Here is a 15,299-nt window from a genome sequence, read left to right as displayed (position 1 = left end):
AGTCCTCGTTATGCTACTGTTCCATTTACGAACCTGATTCGCTGAGACAATTGCTCCACGAATTGAAGTATATAACTGTGGGTTGATTGCTGTCAGTGAAATCAGACGGAGTAACGAAAATAATCCTCCTCCACGATTTTAGCATATAAACAGAAAGATGCATGCAGCCTTTACTGAAATAGCTACTGCTAATTATTATATTTAGAGCATACGAGGGACATCTAGGGCCTTTTCCTGTCTCTTACAATCCCATAGGACAATGTTCGGTTCTAAACAGTTCTGGGTTTTTGCCAAACTCGGCCAAACTCATTCTCTTTGGTCTTGCCAAACTGGCATTTATTGTCTGAAAGATATTTTTAAAGCGCCTACTGTCAATAGATTACCAACTTTGGGGCAAAATTATGTTACTTTTCTGTATTACAGTAGAATTTATATTGTATATAAATCTTTGGGAAACACATTGTAATGAAAAGGAGGAAAATACAGTATACCCAACTAAATGGCAGGTACACACACTCAGATTTGTACATATGTTTCGTGTGCTCCTGCTGTTTCAGTATGTTGGTGATATTGAAAGTTACCATCACCAGATATGACGTCATAGTGTATAAGCTAAACAGCTGAGCTCAATCAGCTGCAACTTGTCTGGTGTGATGGGTAGTTCAATATTTTGAGTCTTAGGTCCTCGTATTGAGGATAAAATTCTAAAATGAAAACACGTCTTACAGGATGCCTAGTAAGCTGCCATTATTGCCCGTGGCCGCGAGGAAAGGTAACAGCATCGTTTATTAAATTTGTACCATGGGAAATAAGGACTTGACAGTGGGATCCACTGAGATAAATGATTTTTCAAAGATGTAAACACGGATACAGTTTTGTTTCCGTCTTTTAGTGAGGTAACTAGATGACTGTAGCATAGTGGTTACTATCTTTGTCTCATTTCGCCTAACCACTTCTGCCATATTTCATATTTGATTGTTCATAATTATCACCTCCCTACCATTTTTGTTATTAAGTTATTTATTGGTTTTGTTTTTCAGGCAGTTCAATTCTGAAAGTGCTAACCCGGAAAAAATACGTGATGGATCTGTGAAGGAGCCAGTGGAATCTCAATTCAAGACCATGTCAATCAGCCATTGGAAACTCTTAAATCATCTGAGAGATTATTTAAACAAATCATCCAATGATAGAGGAGTGCTCTTCATATTAAATAAAGAATGGCTATCTCTGCTTCAAAAAGTACCTTCTACATATGGTGAGGTTGAGCATGTCAGTCGAAGAAAGGATCACACTGTTACAAACAGTGAAGTTATATCCAAAGATGCAGTTGCAACACAAGAAGTTTCGACTCCAGCTACAACACAGCCTGTTTCATCTCCTGTACCTAAAGTTGCTACTAAGGAGTTACATTCGAAAGAAGGTTATAGTTTCCCTCAAATGCTCAGCGAAATAAAGAGGAGAATGAGTCCAAAAGCAAGTGTAGAAGACGGAGGAGATGTGGTCCCAAGATGGAGGCCAAAGAAGGATATCATTTCTAAGGTATGCTTAAAGTGAACCTTCTCTTCAAAACTATGCACTGTATTTTGAGTTTTGTATTGTCCTCATTTATCACTGGTATTAGGCTAATTCAGAATGATCTGAAATGTGTTTTATATAGGCTATGGTAGACAGACTTGGTAATGGTATGCTTCTTTACCAAACATGCTATACTAGCATTGGTAAATTTATTTAATAATGATAAACATCATAGTAGAAGGGTTTCGGGTGCACTCTTATTGGCAAGCTAACATAGGTGGATGTAGTACCTTCAATTTGTATAAAAAGTTCAGTAATCGTGCATCCCGAAACGTTTTAAGTTTTTACAGAAGAATTAAGGGGATAGTAATTACGTGAATATTTCTGCTCAGGACTGATAAAATTAGCATTGAAGTTTAGATTGTCTTTTATCTTTAAGTAGCCTATACACCTATTTAGAGTAACAAATGAAAAATCCTCACAGCTACCCACTGACATGGATGTAACATGTTGCCTAAAGTGAAGCATGCTACATTCATGTGACACTGACTTATGACAGTGGGCAATCATGCATTTGTGTATATTGGTTTAATCTGAAGTGACATGTTAGATGCTTGCCTCTTGACATGTTTTATGCCATATCACGTGCCACATCACCATTGTAAGCATACAGCCATAAACACAATCACCCCACTATAACATACTAAATAATTATAAATTTAGCTGTATTTTAAAGATTTTTTGTTTAGTTTGGAATACAAAAACAGCAAGTTTCTAATCAGTAGACTGTCTCTCATATTGTATTCCACATTCCTACACTGGAAAAATACTTTCATATTAACTTCCCTAAATGCTGTTATTGACATGTTCGGTATGTTTGTTTTATAAATCTGGAGAAAGTATATGGCGGAGTGCTAGGGCCTATAGGAAAAGATGTTGACCACACTGCGAAGTTGGCTTATGGGTCTGAAGGGGTTAGAGGGAGTGGCTTTAGCTGCTAACTTCCACCCGGACAACTGATGTTTGAATAGTTGAAAAATCACATTGCATTAAGGAAGGGATCTGGCCTGTAACTCGAGATGTAGGCCTATGATATAAATAGGGTCTAAGGAACTGGGACAAGGAGTAAGGGATTGGAATAATTTATAAAGGGAAATGTTCGATACATTTCTAAGTTCTTTGAAAACATTAAAGGAAAGGCTGGGTAAACAACTGATAGGGAATCTGCCACCTGGGCAACAGTCTTAAATGCAGATCGTTGATGATTGATGTTGAACAGGAATCACAGAAAGGCTTTTTGTGGATGATGTTACACTGTATGGTGTAATAAATAAGTTACAGACCTCAACAAAGTAGCGAAATGGAAAGCAGACAATGGTGTGATGGTAAACAGGGTGGAAAGTCAGGTTGTAAGTTTTACAAAGAGGAGAAGTCCTCTCGGTTTTAATTATTGTGCTGATGGGATGACAGTAACTCATGGGGATAGATGTAAGTACCTACGTGTTAGTATAGTAAACTCCTGATTATCCAGGTGCGGATAATCAGATTTTGGATTTAAAAAAATAAAAACAGAAGCCTGATACTTTTTTTTTTTTACATAGAACACTTTAATCAGTCATATACATTAAAGTCTGACATTAAAGGAGACTGAAGATTAGGCAATCGAGGAACCCGTAATAACACACACAGAGGCACTGAAATGCATTGATCTGTTACTAGAGTGCGCAGGACAAAATTCGTTTGACTATACTGATTTTTTGACTCTACAGAAAATGAGGATTGTCAGAAGAAAGAAAGAAGTGAATGAAAAACTGAAACAGAAAAGAATTAAACGATTATTTCCCGAAAGTGAACTGAAAGCAAGTCTTGCAAAATAGTGTTTTTTAAAATGTAATTTTGTAAATAATTTGTAAGTTTCCAGGGACCTGCACATAAGTAGTACAGTGGGCTTTTAAACGTGATATGTAGCATGTTTTTTATAAGTACAGTAAATAGACAGTTTCCAGTAAGAACGTGTATTTTGGATTAACTGGTACCCTTTAACTTGGATAATCAAGAGTTTGCTGTATAAGCATAACGAGTAGAAGAGAAAGTGCGAGCATTTAAGTTGTTCCCTGTTGGCTAGTATAGGGACTGTGATGAATCATCCGCTAGGGGCAGCACCGTTGCTTTCTGAGGGTTGGTTATCTGTAGTTGTAATATGGTTATGTTCGGTAGTGTTGTTCTGTGAATACAAAAACTTAATTGTCGTGCATTATTGTTAAGTGAAAGTAAAGAGCGTGTGATTTGGTGATGGTATTCTTTTATTTAGTGCAAATACAGTGCTGAGTTTATAAAACTTACAAAAATACCGACGAGGAAAAATTGCCTACTTGCTTCGTTCCTTGTCCTTTCTGGGAATTGCCTTTTCCCATTTTGAAAATTCTGCTTCATTTTTAGGTGGTTTGAAGAAGAAGTGTTTACCTATCGTAGTTTTGTAGCCAGACAGATACCAACCCTCAGATAGCAACGGTGGCCGAGTATTTATGGAATAATGGGTTCCGATATGTGCTCACAGCCAAATTCAAGATCCACTAGTACGGCACTTTAGTATACTACGCTCATTAAGTTGTGACGATCACCCTCCAAAAATAAATTTTCTGAATTTACACATATTGCAGTCTATTTATATCCCAACCAAATTTGCCCTGTCATTGGGTAGTAATTGTGAGCCCAAATTTGAACTGACATTGACATCATTCATCAATCAAATGAGAACGCTGGCTAAGAAGACAGAAGAGGCAAATAAGGCTGTAGTAAAAAATGCACAAAATAAAATAAGACAAGCACTAGACTTCACTGAGAACATGGATGACCTCTTACTGGACTGGGAGAACAATTGAGGTCTAATTAACAGTGATAGTCGCAGTCTTACAAAGGAGTGTTTGATTTATTATCTAGGAGGATATGTAGTACGCAATGTATCCAAGGTCACAAAATATCATAAATGTGTTAGCCTGCTCCACAGAAAGCCTACAGAAGAAATACCTGCCGCAGCCCTCACATTTATTAGGGACTATAGCAATAAATACAGCACTGAGAGCACTTTCCTCACCCATCCTTCAAGAGCAGTTTTTAATGTGTTCGTGCAAGTTGAAAGTGTAGTGGAACGAAAACTCTCCTGTGAACATAGTCTATGGGGCGATATATTTTACGAGTGAACAGTTTGCACGGTATCACTATTAATTCAAAAGAATTTGGATGCTGTGATGACCATGTTGCGGACATTATCGCTAAACTTGTGTTACATTATATGTAATGTCAATTTTATTTTGGAACAAGACAAATGAGAAAGGAACGGAAATATTCTAAGACCACAAAGTCTACCTGGAAGCTATCTAAACTATCTGACAACTGATTTCTGGAATGGTAAGCAAAAGCATAATATTTTGCATGTAATAATTGTCTTTTATTTGTATGCTGACTTGTAAGCTCAAGCTCAAATACTGTTGGGAGAGCGGCCTAGCGGAGGAACCAATGAACTAGGGAAGTGATCTCACTTCTTCCTTCTACTCGCTATGGTATAAGGAAAGATCTTCAATGGGGTAATCACATAAATGGGATTGCAAATAAAGGTTACGGATCTTTTCATATGGTTATGAGGGTATTTAGTGGTTGTAGTAAGGATGTAAAGGAGAGGGTGTGTAAGTCTGTGGTAAGACCTCAATTAGGGACCCATACAAGGATTACTTGATCCAAGAACTGGAAAAGATTAAAAGGAAAGCAGCATGACCTGGCCTGGGTGATTTCCGAGAAAAGTGTAGTGCTACGGAAATGTTTCAAATTTTGGGATGGAAAGATTTGGAAGTAAGGAGATGAACAGCTCAACTAAGTTGAATGTTTCGAGCTGTCACTGAAGAGGTGGCTTGGAATGACGTTAGTAGATGAATGGATCATTTACTGAAAGGCATTAAATACCAGGGTGGGAGTCAATTGATGGAAATGGTGTAAACAGCTTAGTTATGCCAGTGACTTACTCTGCCATTTTGACTATATCTGAAATATATTTCCATTATTTTTGAACTTGAAAGGGCTTGCTTAATTGATTATGAAAAATGTTTTGACAACATTAGACATAATATCCTTACATCAGCTGAAACAGGTGTGACAGTAAAGATGTGTTCATCATCAACAAGCTATAATGGAACCAAACTACTCCTGTCAAAATTGGAGACCACATTACTGAAAAGATCACAATACAAACAGGTACGAGAGAAGGTTGTAACCTCTCTCCAATCCTTTTTGCGCTCTGAAGCAATCTTTTGAATCATCCGTGCTGAAGTCAATAAAGGAATCGAGATTGTCGGGAAGCAAATAAACACCATCTGGTATGCAGATGACACCATGATACTTGTTAACAATTTAGAAGACCTTCAATTCCTTCTGAACAATATCAGCAAAGTAAGCAAGGACTTTATTCCTAAAATAAATATTATCCGGGACATAGTGGGCCCGAACCCCACTGTCGGTAGCCCTGGAGATAGTTTTTCGTGGTTTCCCCATTTCGCTATGAAATCAGTTGTTTATTTGTGAGAAGGAAGTGAATTTGCAGGTGAAATTATCCTTAAAGCACTCTTTTTGCTCTTTGCTGCATGGGAGTGGAAACAGCATAGATTCTGGATATCTTATGCCTGAGCTGGAGGTAATAGACATTAAAAGTAGTGAAAATGATTACCAAAAAAAAAATTAGAATTATTGTGAGGGAGATATTTGTTACGAAGATATGCTAAGTTAGAAATGAACTCTTTGGAAGAGAATGTTCTTATGAATTGGCTTTGCAGGCTTACAGACAATCAGAAGCCTTTATATTGACACACTGCACTGAACTCTGTAGAGTTCTGTTCTACCTTGGGTAAACTATTACTGACTTACGGGTTCACTGAGTGAGCTCACGTTGACTAAGCCAAAGAACTCGACTTATATGCCGCACTGAACTCTGTGAAGTCCCGTTCTACTTTACATTACATGTTATAATTCTCATATTTTGGTCCGTATTGAAACTATTGTCAACCATTTAGCTCACCATTTGAAACACGTTTCCAACATCATCTTCATATTCATATGTACTTTAATTACAATCAGGTACCTGATTAATTAACTTTCAGATTGAGATTAGGCTGAAGATGCCCTTAATTGAAGGGCAAAACATGTCCCTATAGTTTTATTTACAGATTTAATTCTTTATTAACATGGGCGCCGGCAAGGGGGGGGCACTTGCCCCCCCCTGGAATTCTAAAGATGTTGATGTTCAATTGTTTAATATCATACTAGATTATTTCATAAACTGAAATTACTGACAGTCAGCTAGCATATGTTATAACTGGAAGTTTCTGTAAACAATTTAATGTTGCTGACGTTATATTGGTTTTTATATTCAAGAAAATTGTTAATGTGCCCCCCCCTGGAAAAGATCCTGCGGGCGCCCATGTTTATTAACATCTCTTTTTATGTATTGAATAGGTGGAATAATTAAACTTTATTATTTATTTGACTACTTTATATTGTCGAGTGCTGGCTTGCTGAGTCCCAGGTGGCATAACTTGTGTCTGTAAATTTACCAGCCTGTAAAATAACTCCTGCAAGGCTAAATTTCTGTCACCCTTGTGTCTTTAAACATGTTTAAAAAATTGGTTTAGGGAGACGTAAAACCAGTAACATTATTATATGAATCAGTTTCATTGATATGTGGTCGTGTGTGTGTGTGTGTGTGTGTGTGTGTGTGTGTGTGTGTGTGTGTGTGTGATGGTGGAAGTACAACTAGGCAACCCTCCTTTATTAACACTAATCAGGAGGAAAATGTAAGAGGTCTGACACTTTGAAAAATGAAGGTATTGGCAAAAGAAAGGGAAAGGCGTGAAATTGAAAGACTCCCTAGGTCTTGAAAATTTAATACCATTGGGGTTGGAAAAGAACAAGAGTTGACCAAGGGAGGTCAGATAGAAAATAAAAGCGAGGAGCTTAACACAAGTAAGTGGAAGCAGTTCCAGACTCAGCTCCGAATTTGAGAGCCCCTGGTTCTCCTTTTAGTCATCTCTTACGTCAGGAACAGGATAGCATGGGTGTTATTTTACTGCCCACATTCACAGGGGGTGAATGGAGGAGGGTAGGTTATCTAAGAGTCTTACGTACTCAGTAGTGAAGGGTATGAGGCCAGAAAGAGATCTAGGAGATGCTTGTTAACCTCTTATGTTGAAATCGTTTTTAAGTAAAAGACATTAGGACAGAGGTGGCCATGAGGTCAGCATAAAGGATTATGGAGGCTTTCAATTCATTCAGAGAAGCTTTGTCATCAGAGTCCTGAATAGCAGTTGTGATGTATGTAATGTAATAATATAATATATAGGAGAAACAAGAAAAGGAACACAAAATAGGATGAACATAAAGGCAGCTCAGTGTGTGAAGGAGGAACAGAAAGAGGAGACAGGACAATCGTGGATACTGTACACAAAAGGACAAGGACAATCTCCATATCTTCATATACTGGCGTCTACAAATAGATAGGCTCACTCCTTATCATTCCCACCCAGTTCTATATCCACTTTTTCTCATACTTCCCAGCTTCATCAGGAGGGCAGGCATCAATTCACTTCCCTCATCAAGACTGAAGATCTGCCTTATTCTTCATCCTATTTTGAGTTCCTCTTGTTGTTTCTCCTATCTGTCTACCTATACTGTATGACATTTGTTTGTTCCTTTCCAGTACATACATGCAGGTAATGTATGTATGATTGTTTATTGTAATTGCTGTAAGTGTTGTTGTAGTATCATACAGAAATTAACATTTCACTATAAACCTTACTGTTTTGTTGCAGCCCAGTATTAGTTCCAGAACTAGACATGTTGTATCATCTCTTGCTACAGCTGAGAGTATTCCTTCGAGACTGAAGCGCCTGGAAGATCTTATAGATCATCTTGATCAATATGAGGAAGCCAAACACTTTGCTATCAAGGTATGATGGTCATCTTGAGAGAAAATTCAGTTGATACTTTGAAGTATTCTTTTTTATGACTTATTGATAATATTGATAAAATTGAGTACTGTTTGTATGAATTGAGATATAATGATAGCCAGGAAAGTGTTGTCCATGAGAGCAACATTTTCTGATTGTCTATGAACATACATGTTCTGAACCTTAAAAGACATAACACTTTGATAAATCTTGTTCCCTTTCCATTGTCATCATTCATATCTTCCCAGGACTGCAATACCACAAGTTTTAGAAATGTGTGTGATAGTGTGCCTTTTAATATGTTTTAGAACTTAAACTAGACTTTTTGCTGTTTGGATTATAACCTTGTCTCTTAAAACATCTCAGTTGTAGAAGGAAAAACATTTTTTTTTAAAAATTTAAATTTTGTTCTAGGAAGGAGCAATTTTATTATTATTACGTCTGCGACAAGTGACTGATGATATGTCTACTATGGGGGCTATACGACAGGGGCTAGCAATGTTAGGTCATGTTGATCCATTACCAGCACGAGGAATTAGGATATTATCAATTGATGGTGGAGGAGTTCGGTGAGTTATTTATTGTGGAAATTGTTTAAAGAAAGAGCAGCTAACCTAGTCAAGAACACAATAAATAAATATGTGATAGGGTAGCAACAGTGTTTTTTTATCTTCATGGTTTTTCTTCTTTTAAGTTGGTACCATTAATGAAACTGAATAGATATGCTGATATTTGACAGAGTGCTAAGTGATAAGTTACTTATTCATTGAGATCATCTTGCATTAAAAATGCCATCAAGAAATATTCTCTGGAAAACCACTAAAAGTTAGACAGAAAATCTGGAACTTTTAGAAAAGTCTACAGTAAATAATCTGTTTATTAGTACTTACAAGAATGTTTCTCAAAACATTGCTTATATTTAGGTGAAAATGTACCCTGGGTTAGTTTCTCAGTTATTTCCAGCTTTTGAGAATCTTCATTAAATTTTCACTGTGTTCCTTATTTTGCATCTTTTAGCTGAATTGTGTTTCACTTAAACTTATGCTAATTTTAGGTTTATGTACTTTTTCAGGGGAGTTATTGTTATCGAGATTCTGAAGAAATTGGAAGAGCTAACGGGAAAACGTGTATTTGAAATGTTTGACTACATCTGTGGTGTTAGTACTGGTGCAATATTAGTAGGTGTCATGGGTATGTATGTATGTAAGGAAGATTGTTTGAAATTTCATGATGCATTCCGTGCAAGTTAAACAGTTTATGAAGTACAATTTACTCCCAGTTATCCAATGTGGGGAGTGGTGATGATGGTGTTTTGAGAAAAAGTATGGCTAGGCAACCATCCGCACCAATGTGGGGAACAGGATGCATCGGGGCAGAAAAATAGCATGTTCCTCCAGTAAATATGTTGTATGCATTTTACAGTAAGTGCTCTGAGTTTGATTAAACTACAAGGAAAACAGTTACTGTTAGAAATTATTAATGCAGTCATTCCCAGTGATAGACTGCGTCAGAACACTGCTGGCCAAGCAATTTTTTAACAAGGATGGCACTTTGAAATGAACATAGAAAATCTTTATCATAAGGAAATATTGTTAAACTTAGAGGATTTATGGACTGCAAACTTTACATCCTAATTTCAGAATTGGTTCGATTTTATAGAGCTTGCTGGAATCAGCTCAGTAAAAGCTGTTGTCATTGAAATGTAAGAACAAGAGAAATCTCAAATCAATTTTGGGACATTACTGTAGAAAATCGGACCATATGGATACGGGAAAAGGAATGAAGAGGACAGAAACTAGTTGAGTTTTGTGAGAGGAATGGAATGATTGTGGGCAATACATGGTTTTGGAAGAAAATTACTAGATAAGGCTGGGGTGACAGAAGAATAAAATCAGTAATTGATTACTTTCTGGTGGAAAGGACAAATGGCAGACAGTTGATGGATGTAACAGATTTACCAGGAGAAGCTTCTGATGGAGATCATAGAGTTGTAATAGCAAAAATGGCAGTGGGGAAAATAGAAGAATTAGGCTATAGGAGATATGAGATACTAAAGTAAAAGCGTGGAAATTAAATTATAAGAATGAACAGGAAGAATTTCTGGAGAGACTGAAACAACACATTCCAGTTACTGAAGAAAGAAAAGTGGAAGATGAATAGTCCAACTTCAAAAGGGTGTTTGTAGGTGGGACAGAGAGTGCCTGTGCTAGAAAATTGATGAGAGTGAAAGAAAAGGTAACACCATGGTGGAATGAGGTGAGAGAAGCAGTGAAAGAAAAGAAGAAAGCATGGCAAGAATGGAATGAAGATAAAAAAGAAGAAAGCAAAAGGAAGTATCTTGACAATAAACAGAAATGTAAGAAATTGGTAAGAGAAGAAAAGTTGGGAAGAATTTACACAAAAGATGGAAACAGATGGAGCAGGCAGTAAAAGAATGCTGTATGGTATTATACAAAGTAATAGGAAAGTGGAAGATGGAGAGTTGATAACACATCTAGAAGAGATAAAGAGAAGATGGAAGATGTATTTTCATAAACTGCTGAATGTGAGAAATTGTGCAGAGGAGACGCTAGTAACTACAGTATGTGGACTGAACAGTAGATGATGATATAACCATGTCAGAGGTGGAATTAGCAATCCATAAAATGAAAATGGGGAAGGCACCAGGAATGGATGAAATTAGTGTGGAAATGATAAAGGCTGCTGGACCTGTTGGAGTGCAATGGGTGTACAGATTGTTAAAGTGCGTATGAAGACAGAAATATGTGCCAGAAGACGGGGGGGGGGGGAGAGAATAGAATAATAATACCAGTCTTTAAAAAGGGGACAAAAAAGTTTGTAATAAATATAGAGCAATCACAGTCTTATCAGAAGTGGCAAAAATACTGGAAAGAATAATAGAGAGAAGAAAGATAGGAGAGTTGCAAGAAGAAAAATATGGCTTTAGACATGGAAGATCTGCAGTGGATCCAATCTTCAGCATGAGGCAAGTAATGGAAAAGAATTGGGAATATGGAAAGGATCTGGTCATGACCTTCATAGATCTAACAAAAGCATATGATAGTGTTTCCAGGGAGGTGTGGGGAACCATGGTCAAAAAAGAGACTGGGTACTCGAATTGGTGCAAGCAATGTACAAAAACTGTGTCAGCTGTGTACAGACTCTGTTTGGAAAGACAGAATGGTTTAGAAATGAAACTGGACTAAAACAGGGGAGTGTGCTGTCGCCTTTTTTTTTTTTTTTTTTTTTTTTTTTTCTAATGGCTATGGAGGAAGTTGTAAAGGATCCAAAGGAAGGATATGGGAATAGGGAGATGACGTTATTACTATTTGCTGATGATATTGTGGTCTGGACAACTAACAGCAAAGAAGTATAAGAACAACTTGAAAAGTTTGTACAGATTTGCATTAAGGCTGATGATGGCCAGCCAAGGCCTAAACTAGTTCGTAGATTAAAAACGTAAACATTGCATAAGAAAACTGAAAAGTATGGTATGAAAATTAGTGCAGAGAAAAGCTAGACCATGGTGATATTAAGAGGAGAAAGACAAGGGAAAGGCATTGTGAAAATTATATCACAAATATTATAATAATATTTATAGATCCACCTGTTCAATACAATACAATACAATACAATAATAAATTGTGAAAATTGTCTATCAAAGTCTTGAAATTGTTGACAGTTTCAAATACCTAGGGAGTGAATTAATGCAGAATATACGGCTGGACATGGAGATTAGCGAGAGGGTGCAACAGTAATAACTAAACTTATGTCATAATGGTCCACCTTTTCAATATTATATTATGCAATGTTTGAAGTCTCTTTTTGATATTGGACCATTGAAGTCTCGGTACACCATGCTGTTGTACACTGCTCGTTTGTAAATTCGAGGATGTGAAGAATCTTGCCGGATTGTAGTGACTGTTTGGGTAAGTTTTCTGAAAATCTTATATCTTGAGTAACCTGGGTGACTGATAATAGTAAAGCCTAAAATATTAATTTTCTGTCCAATTTCAGATTAAAGTGTAAATTTTATATGTGGATCAATGTTATTTAGAGTGAGTGATAGCAGAATCTGTTATGCTCTTGTTCATAATTATTATGGTGTCATCTATATATGTTGCCCAGAAAAGGATGTTGTCAAAGTTATTATTATCAATTTTGGTGTGTTCCAAAAAATCCAAGTAAATCTCAGCCAAGATACCCAAGGCCAGCGATCCCATAGGCAGTCCTTCTTGTTGGTAATTAATGTAATCAAAATTGGAATAAATGTTGTTTATAACCAATTTAAGCATAGACGTGAAATCCTGTATATCTAATACACTTAGGCAGCTGTATTTACTTAAATTGTTTTGATGATGGCGGAGCTGAAGGGTGCACCTTAAATCCCCCTTCCAAACCTCCCACCCCACCCCATCCCCTTCCAAGCCACCTCCACTCTACCCAACCCGCATGCGCCTGCTCTCCTCCCTGCCCATATTTCCCTTTCTGCCATCAGTAGCACACTATCAGCTAAGCTACACACACCACAGCGCGAAGTAAGTCCATTCACTTTGTGTTAATCTTTTCCTTTTCTGCGCACTTTGCTTTTTACTGGCTTTTCTCAATTTTAATAGGTCCAATTTGTTTTCTGCTATGAACTGAGTATTCCACCAATTAATATCACCATGTGCAGTGTCTACTTCCTTCTCAACAAGAATTCAAAAACTCACATTCTGCACAACAATCAACTATGCAGCCCATCAACACGGCTTGGTTACTCAATACACCAACTGCCAAATTATCCGCTTAAGCTGATACAGTGTTTAGTCGACTCTTCTTCCAGAGAGTATCGACTACACATTTTGTTACTCAGACATTGTACATACCTGTATATTTTTATATATGTGTCATTTTACTTTGTGTTCATTCTTATTGCCATAGCACTCGGTCCACAACCGTTATGTATCACCAGGACCTACTGAATTCCATGAGTCTATAAATTTTAACAACACAGAGCACCTTATTTGTTCTTTTGTTCCAGAATTCTTAGCATGTACAATGTACTTGTATTATTACTCACCTACATAACACGTAATATTTCATTTTCATTTGCAACATTTCAACCACACTTCATATTGTAAAATTATATTTTTCGTAAAACTCTTACTGCTAGAAAACATGTTTTAGGATTTCGCCATATATTTTGTGTATGTTTTAATATGGCTGATGATGACCCCGAGTAGGGTTGAAACTAGTCCCATGTAATGTAAATACTGTAAATGCAACTTAGTATTGAATAGGTGGAAAACTCTACTGTGCATTGTTTATATGCTTTTAACACCTTTTAACGTCATTTGTGTGTGTTTATACATTTGCTTTAGTTATTAGATGTGTTTGTACTGTTTTGCATTAAGGCTGACGATGGCCAGCCAAGGCCGAAACTAGTTTGTAGATTAAAAATATAATGTAAACATTGCATAATATAGTATTGAAAACGTGGACCATTACGACATAAGTTTAGTTATTATTGTGATCACAATTCAATACTGATGAAAACCATGAAGTTTATATCCTATACGGGTGCAACAGGGCAATGCATTCTATCAGAGTGTAAGAAACCTTGTTTGGAATAAGGAAGTACCAAGCAAATGTAAAGAGTGGAACCTTGATTATCTGTTCCCGGAAACTACGTTTTCCCAGATTATTCGTTCAGATTACATGGTCTCGCGAGCCTCATAATTAAATCATGTTGTAAACATCCTGCATTGTCCGTTCCTCGAAGAAACGATTTCCCAGATCAACGGTCCAGAAATTTCAGTCCCATCAGTGCTGAATCCTTGATGAAGCATTTTTCAAGAAACTGTATCTCACGAAAGGATGGCTACAGCATGCCCATGGATCTTGGCGTTACTGTCCTGTCATTACGATAATTAGAGCCAGTACTATACTGGAAAATCGATCGGCAGTGAACTTGCAGAGACTGTCTTAGCTTTGCATTCAGGTGGTATTGTTTAGAGAATCCTCAGAAATCATAAAGCAGAGAGTGACCACAACAATTGGAAGGAGATAGAGCGCATTTTGACGGCTTTTCTTGAAGACGGAATGAGTTTCGTCTAATGTTTGTACTTGTGAAACGTCTACCGGTACATTATGTCCAGGGTTAGATGTTTATTTTTTAAATTATTTTGATTGTATCGCCGAACACGCTTTTGGCACTTCCCTCAGGGTATTGCATAGTCGCAGGGCTTTCAGGCAGGAGTCGAAACTGTTCCTTCTTAACACAAATCTAGTGTTTTAATATTATCATATATGATTATGTTATCGAGACCAGAACAGATGTTGAACTTTTCATAGCGTAGATAAAGGCATGGGAGGTCTTGGGATTGCTTATTACTCTTTTGGCCCTAATATAAGACTGGGAATTTTATGTTTTTGTGTTATGTCATAAAAACTGCTAATACCAATATAAATGGTCCGTTATTGGACATTATAAATTTTCCAGCTAGCTCATTCTTGGTTGCCAGCGTTTCGCCCTCGTGTGCTAGGGTGGGCTCATCAGTTGGTACCTAGCACACCTACCAATACGCTGGCTAGTGCATACCGTGGAGGCCACTGCGTAGGCTAACTGGAGCCACCGGCAGTGCCAATGCACTAAGAGACTTTGTCTCATCACTAAAAATTGATGCCTGCTTGGCCATCAGATGATATAGATGTTGATTCCCATAGGGAATCTGAAATATTTGTCCTGAATGAGCAAATTTATAATACCAATATAAATGGTCCGTTATTGGACATTATAAATTTTCCAGCTAG

General features: G+C 37.1%; 1 protein-coding gene across 2 annotated transcripts in view; it reads left to right on the top strand.

Annotated features, from left to right (window-relative positions):
• LOC136871953 (calcium-independent phospholipase A2-gamma) overlaps positions 1–15,299 on the top strand; it is a 65,339-nt gene that overhangs the window by 465 nt on the left and 49,575 nt on the right. The window contains exons 1-5 of one of the 2 annotated variants that reach the window (XM_067145709.2): positions 616–772; positions 1,041–1,539; positions 8,367–8,504; positions 8,919–9,073; positions 9,577–9,695. In XM_067145709.2, the coding sequence (XP_067001810.2) occupies positions 1,123–1,539; positions 8,367–8,504; positions 8,919–9,073; positions 9,577–9,695 (829 nt within the window). In that variant the 5' untranslated portion in view covers positions 616–772; positions 1,041–1,122. Of the gene's footprint in view, positions 1–615; positions 773–1,040; positions 1,540–8,366; positions 8,505–8,918; positions 9,074–9,576; positions 9,696–15,299 lie in introns of those variants that run through there. The other variant, XM_067145707.2, reaches the window with a different exon arrangement.

Source organism: Anabrus simplex, chromosome 4 (assembly GCF_040414725.1).
Source record: "Anabrus simplex isolate iqAnaSimp1 chromosome 4, ASM4041472v1, whole genome shotgun sequence".
Taxonomy (NCBI): Eukaryota; Metazoa; Arthropoda; class Insecta; order Orthoptera; family Tettigoniidae; genus Anabrus; species Anabrus simplex.
The sequence above is the reverse complement of the archived record's forward strand: the minus strand, read 5'-3'. Positions and strand labels throughout refer to the sequence as shown.